This window comes from Cetorhinus maximus, chromosome 12 (assembly GCF_964194155.1).
Source record: "Cetorhinus maximus chromosome 12, sCetMax3.hap1.1, whole genome shotgun sequence".
Taxonomy (NCBI): Eukaryota; Metazoa; Chordata; class Chondrichthyes; order Lamniformes; family Cetorhinidae; genus Cetorhinus; species Cetorhinus maximus.
The window spans coordinates 44,737,961-44,757,181 of NC_135890.1; the positions used below are offsets into that span (position 1 = coordinate 44,737,961).

Below are 19,221 nucleotides of genomic sequence, written 5' to 3' on the forward strand. Positions count from 1 at the left end.
GGTGTCAGCCTGGTGAAGTGACAACACAGGACTACTTGCATGCCAAACAGCATTAGCAGCAAGTGCTAGACAGAGCTAAGCGGTTCCACAACCAATGGGTCAGATCTAATCTCTGCAGTCCTGCCACATCCAGTCGTGAGTGGTGGTGGACAATTAAATAACCCACTAGAGGAGGAGGCTCCACAAGTATCCCCATCCTCAGTGATGGGGGACCCAGCACATCAGTGCCAAAGATAAGGCTGAAGCATTTGCTACAATCTTCAGCTAGAAGTGCCGAGTGGATGATCCATCTCGGCTTCCTCCGGAGGTCCCCAGCATCACAGATGCTAGTCTTCAGCCAATTCGATTCACTCCATGTGATATCAAGACATTGCTGAAGGCACTGGATACTGCAAAGTCTATGGGCTCTTACAATATTCCAACAATAATACTGAAGACTTGTGCTCCAAAACTTGCCACACCACTAGCCAAGCTGTTCCAATACAGCTACAACACTAGCATCTACCCGGCAATGTGGAAAATTGCCCTGTACACACAAAGCAGGACAAATCCAACCTGGCCAATTTCTGCCCTATCAGTCTTCTCTCAATCATCAGTAAAGTAATAGAAGGGGTCATCAACAGTGCTATCAAGCGGCACTTGCTTAGAAATAGCCTGTTCACTGACGCACAGTTTGGGTTCCGCCAGGGCCACTCAGTTCCTGATCTCATTGCAGCCTTGGTTCAAACATGGACAAAGGAACTGAACTCCCAAGGTGAGGTGAGAGTGACTGCCTTTCACATCAAGGTAGCATTTGACCGAATGTGGCATTAAGGAGTCCATTGCAAAACTGGAGCCAATGGGAATCAGGGCGAAAACTCTCCGCTGGTTGGAGTCATACCTAACATAAAGGAAGATGGTTGTGGTTGCTGGAGGTCAGTCATCTCACCTCCAGGACATCACTGCAGGCATTCCTCAGGGTCGTGTCCTCGGCCCAACCATCTTCAACTGCTTCATCAATGACCTTCCTTCCATCATAAGGTCAAAAGTGGGGATGTTTGCTGATTATTGCACAATGTTCAGCAGTATTCACGACTCCTCAGATAATGAAGCAGTCCATGTCCAAATACAGCAAGACCTGGACTGGAGCTGACAAGTGGCAAGTAACATTTGCACCACACAAGTGCCAGGCAATAACTGTCTCCAACAAGAGAGAATCTAACCATCACCCCTTGATGTTCAATGGCATTATCATCCTGAATCCCCCACTATCAACACCCTGGAGAGTTACCATTGACCAGAAACTGAACTGGACGAGCCATATAAATACTGTGGCTACAAGAGCAGGTCAGAGGCTAGGAATCCTGTGGTGATTAACTCACCTCCTGACTCCCCAAAGCCTGTCCACCATCTACAAGGCACAAGTCAGAAGTGTGATGGAATACTCCCCACTTGCCTGGATGAGTGCAGCTCCCACAACACTCAAGAAGCTTGACACCAGCTAGGACAAAGCAGCCTGCTTGATTGGCATCACATTCACAAACATTCACTCCATCCACCACCAATGCACAGTGGCAGCAATGTGTACCAACTACTAGATGCACTGCAGGAATTTACCAAGGCTCCTTAGACAGCCCCTTCCAAACCCACGACCACTACCATCTAGAAGGACAAGGTCAGCAGATGCATTGGAACACCACCACCTGGAAGTTCCCCTCCAAGTCACTCACCATCCTGACTTGGAAATATATTGCTGTTCTTTCACTGCCACTGGGTCAAAATCCTGGAACTCCCTTCCTAACAGCACTGTGGGTGTACCTACACCACATGGACTGCAGCAGTTCAAGAAGGCAGCTCACCACCACCTTCTCAAGGGCAGCTAGGGATGGATAATAAACGCTGGCTCAGCCAACGAAGCCCACATTCTGTGAATGAATTAAAAATAAACTACCTTAATTCTCTTCATAAGTCTCATAATTCCTGGATTATTTACTCTGTCCCCATTTTGTTTCAGTTTTAATTCATTCCTCTTTTGTTTTTGCTTTTTGGATGGCAGCTATTCATCATTCTGTCATCTGTACTTCCTGTATACACATTTTTGTGCTTCATTTGCCCCATTCCCACTCCCTTTGGCCTTGTACCATCAGCCCTTTAGCCATTTAATCTCTCCTATCCTCTCTCTCTATGGATGCTGCTAGATCAGTTTCTCCAGCATTTTCTGTTTTTATTTCAGGTTTTCCGAATCCACAGTAATTTGCATTTGTTACCAAGTATTAGAAGTAAACAAAAGAATAGTACTTTGTATCTTCTATTATTGAGGAATTCCTCACATACACATTTTTTAAGGCCATCATATTATTTTTCCCTATGTTGTTTACCCCTACACCCATCGCTCATTTATTTTACCTTTCCTTTTCAAAAGCCTCTTATACTTTCATCCACGTTCACTGCTCCTGCTTCAGGTAAACAACTCATCAATCTATAGATAGTGTGTTTACAACACACATCCCTATCCACCTTTCCGAACAATGAATCTCCTGTGACTAAAGTCTCCCTATTTCCTTTCCTTTTTATTTTCATTCCTGCTGCCTCTTTGCTGCCCTTTTTTTTCTGCATTGCAGACATCTGTTCGTTATTGTAATGCCCTGCCCTGGGTAGCTTTGCAGACTTTCTTGCCGCCTCCTATTTCTTTTTCAAACCTTAATCCATCCAATATTTCCATTTTCTTGGTTTATTTCAGCACGTACCCTTTTCTTGGTGGCCTCGTACCTGTATGTACCAGTCCTCACCTTGGTCTCCAGTGACTCATCCTCATCGTCCAGTCCTGGTTTGTCAATTGATCAGTGATAACTGAATTTATTATTACCTCCTCTCTCGATAATCCCTTCACATTTATTTGCCTCAATGAGATACTATTTCTTTCCTAAGGCCATAACCTTTTCCTTTAGATATTTTATTAGCAGTTTTCATATATTTCTTGGATCTGCTATGTCTGATTCTGTCCTGTGTAAACATCCTACCGAAAGCAAACCTCAGGTGATTCGTTATACCTACAGATGCATCTTTCTGATGCATTTATATGTTTATAAAGTACACCATATTTTTATTGGAACACAAACTCTCCTTTCCAGGTACATAAATCTACAATTTGAATCAATGTTGTTTCGAACTTAGTTATCAGGCCTCCTCAACAAAACCTTCTCCTTCTTCCCTTAACCATTAGGGTAAGCACATTCCCCTTTTGCTTTTACTTCCTCTGTTTAGTCTTGATTTTCTTTGTAGTGATTTCCTTTTAAACTCCCTTGTTTTTCCCCTTTACCATGTTGTACTGTCAGGTCCTGCCCTTCTAAAGGACCTTTATCCTGAAGCTGCCTGCTGAGACATTTGGTGAGAGGAACTCTCCGTGGATGTCAAGTCAAGTCTTTGTTGGCAAAGCTGGTAGTGGCACAGGCTGTTGAGTTGCTCATGTCCCAGGCTGATTCACAGCATCTGCAATGACTCCACCATCCTGCTGAGCACAGGAACCATGCAAGGAGGCATTCAGAAATTAGCTGGGATATTCAGCAGCCTGGAAATGCAGATTGGGTTAACTTAGATCTAGATTTACACTGACTGTGAAGAAATTGAATGCTAAACTTGAGCACTGACACTGCCAGGTTAAAGTTGGGATGATACCTATGTACAATGATGTGACTCCGACTAAATGTCATTAATTTTGAAAACTGCAACTACATTTTGCTAAACAAAAAATGTCAGGCACTCTAAGGTGAAAATTAATGTAACAGTTCAACTTAATTTAGGTTTATTGTGAGATTTATTTCACTTTCTTTCATAATATGCTGACACTTGACCTGTGCCTAAAGATAAATTTTCCAAGTGTTCCTGGTACGAAGTCTCTACAGGAGCATGAATTGGAGGATCAGTAATAGGGTCTCTAATGAGGGGCAAATTGGAAGCATTGCAAATACAGCATACTGTACTTTACTGCTGAATTGCTCCTCCATCAAATGCCATAAACACAGTCTGAAAAATGATCTCCCTTATCCTCTAATAGTTGTTATTAGTAGCTGTAGCTTTCCACATTCTAGAGTTTCCTTGTGTATATAGATTCTGTAGAATTTATCTATTAAACAATATTTTAATTGGTATACTTTCAGTCATCTTGGTTTTCGTGGAATGAGAAAAGTCAGTTGAAACCCTTTAAAAGTATCACATTTGCAGGACTCAGATTGAGGATGATTTTCTGTCCTCCTTAATCACAGCTTCCGGCATGAGGGAATACGTTAGAGGTGCCAAATTTGTGCGGAGAGTGCCAGGAAAACCCTCGCTAAGAATTCAGAAGCTGGTGGCACTTTGCTGTTCTTGACATCCTCTATTCTATGATTAAAGGTGTTAACTCAACAGAAATTGACTGTAATTGGAAGAACACACTTTTGTTTGAGATTTTGATGAGGGATAACATAAGGAATCACCTGGACGTACAGGATTTGATTGTAGTTTTTGGGGAATAGGTTATGTTTGACGAGTTTATTTATTTTCTTGAATTGGTAGATAAGGTTGAGGAAGTGTGTATTTGTTTTCGAAACATGGGCCCAGGTTTTCACTCCTGGGTCAGCTGCGCAGAGACGTGAGAATTCCCAGTTCTACGAACCCGCCCTTTAAAACTGGCAGCCCGCAGTTTGGATTTTTGTTCTGGAGGGGCGGGGAAGCTGAGCCCACTGCCCTGGAACGAGGCGGGCTGAGTGGAAGCCCTGCCCCTGTACTCTGCCACTTTATTTAAATTATTTTAATAAGATTAAAACAAAAAACAGTCCTCTTGCCCTCACCCCACACACAATCCCCCTCAGTTTCCAAACACTCCTAATGCCCAAGCATGCCAACCTATGCCACATCATGCTCTCCACCCACCCCTATGGCCACTCATACCCCCATGCCCTCACATCCCCATGGCCTGTTATCATCCCTACGCCAACCTAGTGCCAACTCATGCCAACCCATGCTGCCCACCCACCACCCTTTTCTCTTACCTCCTCCATGCCAACCTGGCAGCTTTGACATTTCCCTGACAGCTTTGACAGTTCCCTGACAGCTTTGACAGTTCCAATGAGTTTATGCACTTTTTATGCACAATCACGTTTACTTTTAACAATCCAAAAGTGTGCCTTACCTATCCCAAAGGTGCCCTGTGACCATATCCAAAGGGGTATCCAACCAAATGCACCAAGTTCAAACCTCCTCTTACCTGTTCTAATCTGCACACTTCAGGTTTTAAACTCCTGGCCTACCAAAATCCCACGTCAGTGGAGGCAGCTGGTGATTTAAAGGGCCAGCTGCCTCCATAAACCGTGAATGCGCGAACCGTGGCCCAACTCCAGCCCCACCCCTGCAAAAATAGGAAATGTCGTAATAATATAAAAAACAAAAAACTGTGGTTGCTGGAAGTCCAAAACAAAAACAGAAACAGAAATACCTGGAAAAACTCAGCAGGTCTGGCAGCATCGGCGGAGAAGAGTACAATTGACGTTTCGAAGGGTGACATTTGAAGGGTCATGAGGACTCAAAACGTCAACTGTACTCTTCTCCGCCGATGCTGCCAGACCTGCTGAGTTTTTCCAGATATTTCTGTTTCTGTTTTTGTATAGGAAATGTCATGTTTGGGGGCTGGACTTAGGATTCATGGCCATATCCGAAGTTTTTGCCACAACGGAGAGCCTCCCTGTCTTACCTTCTCTCCAACGTAATGAAAATCTGGGACATGGTGAGAGAGGTCTGGAAAGGTGGAATAATTGCACCAGATGCCTTCTCCTGACTAAATTAATGACCCAGGTTTTTGCTGGCATGGGGCATCTTGATGAGTGCCCTGTTAGACCTATGTGTGCACATTTCAGTTTTAAATTTTTTTTGCTCACAAAGTTTGGAAATTGAGAGCTGATAACAGCATGGCAAGGGTAACAGGATAGCCGCGACCTTGGTGAACAATGGGACGAACAGGGTATTTCCTTAACCAGTGAGATTTAAGGATTGAGAAATAAACAGAGGAATGAATAGGGAGAGTGAGTCAGACTGATTTGCAAGTCACAATGTATCTCTTCCTTCAGTTTGCTGGCTGATTTGCACTTTAATAATAGAGTGCATTGTTTGCATGCCATTTCTTCCCCCAGCAAGTTCTGGGCCGAGATGTTCCAATTTATCCTGAGTGGAATGTATCTTTTTACATAATCAAAAAAGTAATTTCATGGCCTTGATAAAACTGCATTTTCAGTAATTCATTATGTACTTTTGAGGGCCCCTGTAGGACAGTATATAACACAGCCCAAGGATACCATTAAAAGCACTTGACTTGATCTTATTGAATGCAGAGCAGGCTCGAGGGGCCAAGTGGCCTACTCCTGCTCCTAATTCATATGTTCGTATGACTTCCCAGTAACAAATAAATCAGTTCCATTACATTCAAATTAAAGTTAGATGCCACATATTATGTAGTATATTTGTAGAACTATGTAACTTCAGACTTGATCATCTGCAATATTCAGACTAGGGGACAAGACCACTTTTGTTTGTGTTCAAATTAGCCTCTCTTAGTAACTGATTTTAAACAATGTTGTTTTCCTGCTTTCTAATCGTGCACTTTTATATTATTCTTTAAATATTGAATCAGTATATATCTGACTGTTGTAATTGATTTAAGATTGATTACCACGTGTGGCAAAGCATTCTAATAAATTGGTGTGATAAAGATCATTTTAATCTCCAGTTTAATGTATTTAAAGCTTATTTTAAGCTCAGAGCCTCTTATCTTTGATTATTCTACCAATGCAAAAATCTATTTTATTTTGTCTTTATCTTGACCATTCCTTTAAAGCTTCAACTCCCCCCTCAACCTTCTAAATCCATGAGAATTCAGCTCTGGTTGCTCCAGGCCAATGGTTCCCAAAGTTTTTTGGTTGCGTACCCTTGTTCAGATTGACCAACTTCTTGCTTATGCCACAGGCAGTTTCTTTTTTAACTCCCTGTCTAATGACCACAAGTTTCGTAAATCATAATAATTACATATTACAAATAAACATATGTTTACAATAATAATTTTTTACTTAGCATTAATGAGGTGAGTGAGATTGTTGGAGCATAAGTGCATGAATTTGGGAGAACTGGGTGACAATTTCAATCTCAAACTGGATGATGGTACTTTGATTTAATCCCAGTGAGTGCGGAAAGCCCTCTTTCACAAAGGTACGGTGTGGTGAATGGCACCAAAGCCTTGCCAGCTATGTCTGACAGCTGAGGATACCCTGCTTGTGTTTGGACCCAAAAATCTGTGAATTGCTTTTGTTGGAACTCGATCTTGAGCGTGCTATTAGTTGCTTTGTCAAGGAGGATTTCTCGTTCTTTTACTTCTTCTTGTGACATGGGAATTGCAGGAAAATTTGAGAAAGGGCATTCTGAACCCAGCTCTTTGTATTGTCCGTCAAATGGCAGGTAATCATTTAATTGCTGTGTCAGTTCAGCGATATGTTGCTTGATGTCACCTTTAATGCTGTCCCACAAGTTTCTCTCGTTAGTCATCAGGAATTCATGCAGGCTTGGAAATATTTCAGTGTTTTTTCCCTCCACACAGCAAGCCCAAAATTTCAGCTTTTTAATAATGGCCTCAATTTTCTCCTGGACATTGAAATTTTTGCGCTCAGCCCATGGAGTCCTACATTTAGCTCATTTAGGAGATAGAAAATGTCTGACGAGTAGCCCAGACACAAGAGCCAGACACGTCATGCAGACACTGCCACCTGACCTGCTCCCACTCTCCCACTTACAGCCCCTCTTGCTCACTCCCTCCCCGACCCCCTCCCCTCTCCTGGGCCTTCACTCACCGTGAGGGCTTGAGGGGGGAGGGGGTCGGGGAGGGGGAGCGGCAAGCAGGAGGGGTGGCACGTGCAAGATTTGCGGGAGGCAGCGAGTGGAAGGGTTAGGGAGGGAAGCAGCAAACGGGAGGGTTGGAGAGCAGGATGGTCAGGCTAGTGAAATGGCGAGTGGGGGGTTGAGGCGGGAAGCAGTGAGCATGAGGGGCGGGGGAGGGAAACGGTGAGCGTAGGGTTGGGGGAGGTGGCGAGCAGGAGAGTTGGGGGAGGGAATTGGCAAGCAAGAGGGGCAGCAAGCGGGAGAGACAGAATGGGGTGGTGACTGGAAATTTCAGGGCAAGGAAGTGGCAAGTAGGAGGGTTGGGGGAGGGAGGGGAAGTGGCACAAATGGTAGGGTCAGAAAGGGGACCATTGATTTGTTTTTATAAAGACTCTCTACACAAACAACAATTAGCTACACTAACAAACAATTTAAGATAATCAGCCAAGCTCGCAATGTGGCTCATTTACGTTTGCTAGAAGTGACATACATTCATACACTGGGACCTGTTCACTGCAAACGAAAGGAATATGTCCAAGTCTTGCACCTTTTTTGAATTACCTGGGAACTTGGGGAGCCTATAGTTCCCTGTTGCTTTCTCCATGGCAATACCTAGGCCAATCAAAGTTGACTTGCCAGCCAATCAGCACCCTTTTCTCCTGTGGTATAAGTTGTTACGATTGTTTGAAATTGACATTCTTGTGTTGCCCTGATGAGTGCAAGATGAAAAGCTTCGACAATATGTTTCTCTTTTCAGCAATATACTAATATTTATTTATTTCTGTAATTGTAGTTCTTACTTAGAACATATTTACTTTTAACTATAGTGAATAGGAAAACATTATTTATTTACACTCTTAATTCTTCCAACTTTTCCAGCTATTTTGCTAAGACAACCTGAACCGTCTGAAGTCTCCGATTTAAATCGGAGCATCGGATGCTTTCCAGTGCAGGATAATTGCCCTTCGGAAGTTTGAACTTCCCAGGCAATTCCTGTGCAGTCATTGGGAAGAATTTTCCCCCTGTTAGGGGGGAAGTTCAGGAGCAGGTGCGTGCGGGTGCGCCTCTGATCGGGGCCGCCGTTTTACATAGGCAGGCTAATTAAGGCCCGCCCATCGTGACATCCGCCAGGAAGCACTATGCGCTCCCTATGCGGGCGGGGGGTGTGGTGGGGGGATTCCCTAAGCCGAGAGTGCGCTCTTTTGCGTGTGCGTGCGAAAGAGAACACTCATTTCCCTGAGGCTAAGGGAGGCCTCAGGAGGATCGGCTCCGCATTCAAAAATGTGAAATATAGAAAAATAAAATTTCCCTGACATGTCCCCTCATGTGACACTGTCACATGAGTTGGGACATGTCCATCACTTTTAATTAAACTTTTATTAAATTTTAAAAAAACTTAAATGAAACCACATCCCGCCCGTGGATGAGGTTTCATACTTTTTCTGAAGCCCAACCGGGCTCCTGGCCTGCCCACAAACTTTAAGGTTGGACAAGCAGGCCCTTTAATTACTTCAATTAGTTTTTAAATGGCCTCAATAGACTGTTGACAGGTCGGCGGGTGTGCAGCTGATTCAGCTGCGCCCTCACCAACCTGAAAACTGAAATGATGCAGGGTGATATGGGGAGCTCCGCCTGACGACCCCCCACCCCGCTCGCAATATCTTGCCCACTGTGTGGGGACTTCTGGGGCTCTCTCAAAACATCTTCTAGAATACCTCTGGGGTACGACTCTGCCCCCCGAGATCGGCAGCTGTGGGCCTAGATTTTTTTTTTCCTCATCTAACTTCTGTGTGAAGTGTACACATTATTTATTTTGTACTTCAGGGGAATTCTTTTCATCAATAACTAAAGCCTTAACCTGTTTCTTTGGTATGCAATGTAATTATTCCAACTCATTCTGACTTTTCATGAGTATTCACTAAATTGGCATGATTTAAATATAATATTCCTATGGAGAACTAATGTCATAAAACAAACAACAAAGCTAATCTTAATCTAGCTTCTCTAATTTCATAATAAAAACAGAAAGTGCTGGAAAAACTCAGCAGGTGTGAGAACATCTGTAGAGGGAGAAACAGAGTTAACGTTTCGAGTCCATATGACTCTTCTTCAGAGCTAAATATAAGTAGAAATGTGATGAAATTTACACTGTTTAAGGGGGGTGGAGCAAGTGAAACTGGATAGAAGGCCAGTGATAGGTGGGGACTAAGGAGAGATTGACAAAGATGTCATGGACAAAAAAGACAAAGGGAGCGTTAATGGTAGTGGTAAGGGCTAAAGAAGGTGCTGATGGTGGCATAAAGGTAAGAAAGCAGAATGTGTTAATAGCAGAACAAGGGTCAGCACTCTGTGAATGAACAACATGGAACAAATGACAAATGACCCTATTCGGGGTGGGGGGTGGGGAGGGGGAGGCAGTGCTTGGGGAAAAAGGGATAGTAAAAGGGAGGAAAATGGGGGATAAAAGAGGATTAAACAATGAATAAATGATTTAAAATAAAAATAAGTAGATGCTTTTATCCCAAATTCCATGTCAGCTTTCCCAGAAATCCAGTACTGGAACACACGTATGCAACAATTTGTCATGTAGTTTTCTTTTTACATCATGTGTATCAGTTGTAAAGGTAACTTATGTCATGCTGTGGTGATAAATTGTAATTAATCTTCATATCTGTGCATTGTTTTCCTGCAGTTTGTGTTTTGTATTTGCAAGGAATCGGAAACAAAGAGTGGAGAGAGGTATGTAAGCAATTATGACATTTATAACAAATGCTGCATTTTAAAAATTAGTAATGGAATAAAATTGAATGTCAAAGAGATTACGAGAAACATTAAAGTAAACAAGTCAAACCTTTGAGAGGAATTCTTGGTTAGCTTGTAGCAGCTAGAGCAAGCATTAAGAGTAGATGATTGATTGATTGTTATTTATAATCTGGTGAGGCTTTTTGCCATTCCCTTCCCTGAGCTTTACTGGAGTGAGATTTCTGCCTATCCCAGTGAAGTACCACTGATTCTACACATATTTACAGCTTTGGGGTCATTTACATATGGGAAATTAACTCCATGGTTTGCCAGGTTTTCCACTATATTCCAGTGTCTAGGCTCCCTGATGGCCTCAGTGGGTCTGTTCCCTGGAAGACAAGTCCTCTCTGACACTCAGTGGCTTCTCATCTCTGCTTGCCCAAGATCCAATGTGGTGAGCGGGTGAAAGGGTAGTCCTAATAATCCTAAGTGTGAGAAAAATTCTCCTCACTTGCCCTTTGTTCTTTTAACAATCTTAACTTTATTCCCTTTAGTTATAGGTGTTAACTGTGGCTCAGTAATACTCTTGCCTCTCAGTCAGAAGTCATGAGGTCAGGTCCTGTTCTTGAGAGACTTGAGCACAAAATTTAAGCTGACACTCCATTTGCAGTTCTGAGGGAGGTCCATTTTGTGGATGAGACATTAAACAGGGGTCCTGTCAGCTAGATGTAAAAGAACTCAGGGAACTATTCGAAGAAGAGCAGGGCAATTCTTCCCTGTTCCTGGCCAAAATCTATCCATCAATCGACAGTTGAAACAGATGATCTGGTCATTATCACAATGCTGTTTTTGGAACCTTACTCTACGCATTACAACACTGACCGCATTGTAAAGTGTTGAGATCATGAAAGGCACTATGTAGAATTCAAATCTTTCATTTTCTTTTACTGGATGTCCAATTAGTGGAAATAGCTGTTCCATACTTCCCTTATCAAAACTCTCTGATCTAGAATTTCTGCTTGGTTGTGTATATTTTTTGCGCAATTCACTCCAAATTGTCAAAATCCAGTGCAAAAGACCATGGAATTTTAAGCACAAATTACGTTCAGTGCAACTGAAATTTCTGTAATCTTTTGCACTAGTTTGAAAGACTTTGTGCTAGAAGACAGCCTGGTCCACAAAACTGGCCATACTCCATATTGAATCATGATGAGCTTTTTCTAATTTTACCCTTTTGCAGGCATTCAAGAAGATGCTAAAAATTTAAACATTTTTTAGGTGCTAGGACACTAATGTGAAAGCCTTTGAATATAATATTTTTAATATACTAAGAGACTGACTGTACACCAATATAACTGGTAAATGGTTTTATATAATTTCTTTTAAAGAAATTTTCCATATTTTAAAATTGGGCTACTTGCAGGTGATGAGCTACACACTTTGCTTAAAACGTCTAATTTTTGTGTTAAGCACTTTTAGCTGTATTAATGAAATGGCACCAATTTACCACTCTTAACTATATTAAGGAATATTTATATTTCTAAAAACAAATTTGTTTTAAACGATATCGCATTAGATATCGTACTGCCTGGTTGCCCTCATGATCCATGGCATATTTTGCTTAGGGTGATATGCAAATGATTTGAACAGAAACTTGAGAAAATAACCATTTCTCAAAATGGGCATAATTTTCAGTGGACAAAACTGAAACGGTACTCGATTTTATTCATTCCTGTCACTATTGAGATAATACTTTGAAATCTCTGTTAAGCTCATGCACCATGGACTTAACCTGAAGTTAAATATTCAATTTTCAATTAACCTTCACACCTTTTGTAATTATGCATGAGTTTTTCATAATTGATGTTTAACATAATATTCACTAATGTCTATGAATCCAAATTGGACTGTGAGCATTGTTTAGTATGCAATATTTATCATTATTACATAAGTTTATGCTTCTGTCTACCTTTCTACTAACAATGGAGAGTGGAAAATATGGTTTAAAATTTCCAATTTTGGCATTTAAATTCAATATGCGTTCCTCATTCACTGCATAGATATGTAAATCCCGATTACACTTCCTGACAAATTTGTTACACATTTGCCTTACTGAATATGTCAGCAAATGTATAAGATAAGTGGTGCTTTAAATTAAATATTCTTCTTTTTAACAGTACGGAAGAACAGAAGCTATCGACAATACATTGAACCCAGATTTTGTACGAAAATTCCTTCTAGATTACTTCTTTGAAGAACGCCAGAATCTCCGATTTGATCTGTATGTGCATATGCTTTAAAGATCCATAGCTAGAAAGTGATTTTTATTTTAATTATGATGATTTGCATCTGCTTTTATTTTTTCGACAAAAATTCAAAATAACAGATGTGGCTCACTATGGTAACCTACCTTAAACTGGCTACTTTGATAGCACAGAACTTGCTGAAAAAAAGAGACATGCTGTGGAAGCTTTTTGTCTTGCACTCATTAAGACAGATGCAAGAATACCAAATTTCAAAGGGAGCAACAATTTATACTGCATGAGAAAAGGATGCTGATTGGTTGGCAAGTCGTCTCTGATTGGTCTGATAGGTCCCTCTGCTCCTGCATCCCCTGTAGAATTATATCCTTTATTTTGTATTGTCTCTTCTTGTTCTTCCTACCAGAATGAATCACTTCACATTTGTCTGCATTAAATTTCATCTGCCGCTCGTCCGCCAATCCAACTTATGTCCTCTTGAAGCCTTTCACTATCCTCCTCAAAATGCTTCCAGGTTTTATGGTATCTATAAATTTTGAAATTGTGCCCTCTACACCCAAATCTAGGTCATTATTATATATCAGGAAATGTAGTGGTCTTAACATTGAGCCCTGGGAGACATATCCTCTTTCAGTCCGAAAGACAACCATTCACCACTACTGTTTCCTGTCACTCATCCAGTTTCATATCCATGATGCTACTGTCCCTTTCATTCCATGGGCTCTAACTTTGCTCACAAGTCTGTTATGCAGCACTTTATTAAATGCCTTTTGGAAGGCCACATACACCATATCAAAAGCGTTACCCTCATCAGCCCTCTCTATTACCTCATTACCTCATTAAAATAGTCAAACGAGTTAGTGAAACATGATTTTCCTTTAACAAATCCAATCCGGCTTTCCTTAATTAACTCACATTTGTCCAAGTGACTGTTAATTTTGATGCAAATCATCATTTCTAAAAGCTTTCCCACCACCAAGGTTAAACTGACTGGCCTGCAGTTACTGGGCTCATCATTACACCCTTCCTTGAGCAATGGTGTAACATTTTGCAGTTCTCTAGTCCACTGATATCAGTCCCTGTTTCTAATGCGGATTGGATGATTATGGCTAATGCCTCTGCTATTTCCATCCTTATTTCTGGTAGTATCCTTGGAGGCATCAGATCTGGTCCTCATGACTTATCAACTTTAATGTCCAACCAGCCTATCTAATAATTCCCCTTTATCAATTTTTAGCCCATTCCATGTCTCAAATGTTCACTCTTTCACTATGACTTGGGCAGCATCTTCTTCCTTGGTAAAGACAGATGCAAAGTATTCATTTAGTACCTCAGCCATGCCCCCTGCCTCCATGTATAAACCCCTTTTTGGGAACCGATGTGGCCCTACTCCTTTTCTTTATTCCTTCACGGGATGTGGGCATCACTTGCTAGGCCCAGCATTTATTGCCCATCCCTAATTGCTCTTGAGAAGGTGGTGGTGAGCCACCTTCTTGACTTGCTGCAGCTCATGTGGTGTGGATACACCCACAGTGCTGTTAGGGAGGGAGTTCCAGAATTTTGACCCAGCGACAGTGAAGGAACAGCGATATAGTTCAAGTCAGGAAAAGGAACTTGTAGGTGGTGGTGTTCCAATGCATCTGCTGACCTTGTCCTTCCAGGTGGTGAGTTGCTGCAGTGCATCTTATATATAGTACACATTGGGCAGAATTTTCTATTTGCTGGGCGGGTGGGCCTGACCCAATCGCGGGTGGGCGCAGAGCCGATCGCCGCCAGCGATCGGGGCCGCACCGCAATTTTACGTGGGCGGGCCAATTAAGGCCCGCCCAGCGTGACATCCGCTGGGAAGCGCTATGCGCTCCCTGTGCGGGCGGGGGGGGAATCCCTAAAATTGAGATTGCTCTCTTTCTCGCATGCACACGAAAGAGCGCTCATCTCTCTGAGGCTAAGTGCAGCCTCAAGGAGATCGCCTCGACTTTTAAAAATATTAGAAATAGAGAAAATAAAAATCCCTTACATGTCCCCTCACATGAGTTGGGACATGTTCATAATTTTCAGAACTGCTTTATTACAATTTTTAAAACCCCTGACGATAAAATTCTGCCCATTGTTGCCACTGTGAGAGTGTAAATATTTAACGGAATGGATGGGATGTCAATTAAGTGGGCTGCTTTGTTCTGTATGGCACTGAGCTTCTTGAGTGTTATTGGAGCTGCACTCATCCAAGCAAGTGGGGAGTATTCCATCACACTCCGGACCTTTGCCTTGTTGATGGTGGACAGGCTTTGGGGAGTCAGGAGATTACTTACTCTCTGCAAAAATCCCAGCCTCTGACCTGCTCTTCTAGCCATAGTATTTATATGACTGGTTGGGTTCAGTTTCTGGTCAATGGTAAGCCCCCCCAGGATGTTGATAATGGGGGATTCAGCAATGGTAATGCCCTTGAATGTTAAGGGGAGATAGTTATATTCTCTCTTGTTGGAGATGGTCGTTGCCTGGCACTGGTGTGGCACGAATGTTACTTGCCACTTACCAGCTTAAGCCTGAATGTTGTCCAGGTTTTATTGCATATGGACATGGACTGCTTCAGTGTCTGAGGAATTGCAAATGGCACTAAACATGGTACAATCATCAGTGAACATCCCCACATCTGACCTTATGATGGAAGGAAGGTTATTGATGAAGCAGCTGAAGATGGTTGGGCCTAGGATTCAACCGTGAGGAATTCCTACTGTGATGTCCTGGATCTGAGATGATTCACCTCCAACAACCACAACTATCTTCCTTTTTGCTAGGTATGACTCCAACCAGTGGTACTGGGAGTGATCCAGAGATTGCAACTTTTAAGGTCTTGGTTGCTGGTTTCTTCCTGAGGTCCCTAAACTCTGCTTGCAGGACCTCATCCTCCTTTCTATCTATGTTGCTGGCATCAATATAGGGCTGTTCACCCCTCCCCTAGCCCCCTGGCCCCCCCACTCCCAAGAGTGCGCTGCAGCCGTTCAGTGACATCTTTGACACTAGCACCATAGAGCCATATTTGTGGCCACAGAAACAGCTGTTTGTTCCTCTAACTATTGAATCCCCTATCATGATTGCTTTTCCAATCTTCCTCTCGACCCTTTACGGCTGAGCCAGCCATGGTGCCGTGGACTAGGCTCTGGCTGCACACCTCAGAAGAACTCTCACTCTCACCAGTATTCAGAATGGAGTACTGGTTGGGGAGTGAGATGCACTCTGGGAACCCTTGTGCTACCTGTGTGGTCCTCTTGATTGCCTGGTGGTCACCCATTCCCTCTCTGCCTACACAACCTCAAGCTGTGGGGTGACCACATCCAGAAATGTGCAATTCAGCCGATGTGCTGTTGCTGCTCAAGCTCTGAAACCCAGAGCTGGATATTGACAAAAATTGGAAGCATTGTGGCAGCTTCAATTCTAGGACAGCTTTCGGAGCAATCTGCTAGGCAGCTACAACTTATAAAAAATAAATGAAACTAATGGCCATTTAGTTTCCAGCTAAAAGGCAAATGGTCAATATTTGCAATTTTAACCTTGTTTCATATTGCTATTTAAAATAGGTATATATTTAATGAGCTCCACAGATCATTAAAATAACCAAATGGCCCAACATACATCTTAACTCTTAACTATAGTGCATCTATCCTCTGATGTAAATTGCATGTTCATTTGTTCTGCTTATGCATATCATCGAGTTTGATTACTTTTTAATCATGATCTATTTACTTGCAAAGCAATTATTTTCAAGGATGTCCAATTCAAGTGTGCTGATAGTAAAGCTGTTCTATATGAAACAACATAGAGTTATAGTCAATTACAGCACAGAAGGAGGCCATTTGGCTCACTGTGTCCATGCCGGCTCCCTGCAGAGCATGCAGTCAGTTGCCTTCCCCTGCTTGATCCCTGGAGCCATACAAGTTTATTTCCATCAAGTTCCTAACCAATTTCCTTTTGAAATCATTGATTGTTTCTGCTCCCACTGCCCTTGTGGGCAGCGAGTTCCAATTCCACTTGCTGCATAAAACCGTTCTTCCTCACATTCCTCTGCATTGCTTGCCCAACATCTTAAATCTATGTCCCCTGGTCTTTGTACAATCAGCTAATGGGAAGAGTTTTTTTTCTTACCTATTATATCTATGTCTGTCATAGTCCTGTGCTCCTCGATGAAATCTCCCTTCGATCTCTTTCGACATCAGTTTTTCTTTGGAGTGTATTGGAAATAAAGAAATGTTATCCAGAGTGAAATACAGATCCGCCAACCTCAGTAACCAATCATCTACAAACATTTGGGGTGGGATTTTGTCAATGGCACGCTATTCCTGCCAGCAGAACCGGAAATGTGTGCCACTTCCATGCTTTTGCCTTTTCCCATTTCCTACGTGATTACAGTTAAAATTTAAAATGCCAGTGGCGTGCATGGGAAACACGCACTATTCCTCGGCGGAGGAAGCTTTTCATTAGTGAAACCCTCCGTCAGCTGACAATGCAGCAGGTATGGGCGGGTTATAAAAGAGCTTCCTGGTCAAACAGGGAGGCTCTTCATCATGACCACAACTTTTCTGCCCAAATCTTTTGCCACATTAGCATAAAACTTACTGACAGCACAGAGAGGTGTTTTTAAAATTAAATTTCACTTGCAAATGTTTCACATTACATTGGTTTCACTTTATTCATGTGTGCATCATCGTTATTTGTTAAGACTAGCTTAGTCAGAGTGCTAAATTTATTGGCACGCCTTGTGGTTGGTTTGCAGGAGAGTTAAGGACATTTCCTTTATTGTGAAAGAAACAATATTGTGCTTCTTTGTTCACTCTTTAATGTTAGTGTCCAGTGTTGTACTCGCCACTTTGTGGGACATGGTTGAACTTGCAAGGTCAACTGGCCCTCTCTTCTCTGCATTGTAAAGGACGTTGCCTGAAATCACACTCAGCGGGGATAATTGAAATGTTGTAGGTGAACTCAAAGCCCTGTAATGATTCTGCCAGCCAACGCCCTGAGATGGACCCACATGTGGACAGTACTGACACTGCCCTTTAGGCCCCTCATTTTATTACTGTGACTGACTATTCCTACATCCCCCCAAAACACCCAGGATGCCAGGCCCTTCCCATTTCACCCCTCCATGCCCCAGACCCTCACTCTGTCCTCCCTTGGATCCCTCTTCCACTCCTCTATGCCCTGCCCATTCTCCCACTGACTCACCCTTGCTGGTTCCGAACCCCCATGCAAGCTGCCATTCTCCTGTTCCCCTCCCTTGTGCCGTAGAGTTCAACAAGGAAAACCAGTGACTTTCGACACAACTGCACAAAACCAATTGGTGCATGCTACCTTTAAACAAATGGCCATGAGATTCTTGTTCACCACTGACATTAGTTTGAAGGTAGGACGTAATTTAAAAATAGTTTTACGCTAATAAGTATTCATGGCATGTAAATGTATTACAAGTGTGAACCCAGCACAGGCCAGTGTGAGGCTTGACATGCTGCAACCACACTGCTGACTTTATCTTTGCATCTCAACCTGCAGTCAAGAATTCAAGGTTCCACAATCAAGGTTCCACAATCGGCAAACAAGTTAAATGACTGGTTAATCTGTTTTTATTTGTGGCATTATTTAAGAGACAAACATTGAATCGTAGAGTCATAGAATGGTTACAGCACAGAAGGAGACCATTTGGCCCATTGAGTCCAGGCTGGCTTTCTGCAAGAGCAATTTGGTTCATTCCATTCACTGGCCATTTCCTTGACATTGGATTTTTTAATGCTCTGTTGAATGATGAGATGGGGACCCTGTTTAACATCTCATCCAAAACATAACACTTAGATCTATTGAAAATTTCTTTGCATCATAATTATTCTTATGATGGGGAGAGTGGAGGGGGGGGAATTTTTACTTGCTGATGTGCTGGGAGCAGGGGCCTTATAGTGTGTAGAAACCCCAGAAATATGGGTTTCTCTGCATACAACTTTCAGCCTTGATGATTCCTGAATTGGAGGGCAGCCTGATCAACAGGCTTAACTTCCATTGGGGCAGGGAGCACAGCAGGAGAGGTCGCAAGACTAGCTTTGTCTGATCCCTGAAGGTGTTTCCACTCCCCAAACCTGGGGTATGTAGGGTGAGGTTCAATCTCTGACCCTGGGATGGAAGCATCTGGTCCCAAAGTGGGGGTCCAGTTGCTGACCCCCGATGAGTAGGTAATGTCTGATCCTCAACTTCCAATGGAGGTTCCATCTTGAAGGTTGGTCTGATCCCAGTAGAGCCCAATCCCAGAGGTTTGGCCAATCACTGATGACCGGGTGGGAGTGGGGGGATCTGATCCCCAACCTGGGGT

The 19,221-nt window shown here is 42.7% G+C and overlaps 1 protein-coding gene across 3 annotated transcripts in view; it reads left to right on the forward strand.

The window, feature by feature from the left end:
* The window catches only part of LOC144687411 (copine-8), a 548,041-nt gene that overhangs the window by 83,235 nt on the left and 445,585 nt on the right, over nucleotides 1–19,221 (forward strand). For all 3 annotated transcript variants that reach the window (XM_078553528.1, XM_078553530.1, XM_078553527.1), the window contains exons 3-4: nucleotides 10,565–10,611; nucleotides 12,792–12,895. In XM_078553528.1, coding sequence (XP_078409654.1) covers nucleotides 10,565–10,611; nucleotides 12,792–12,895 — 151 coding nt within the window. The remainder of the gene's footprint in view (nucleotides 1–10,564; nucleotides 10,612–12,791; nucleotides 12,896–19,221) is intronic.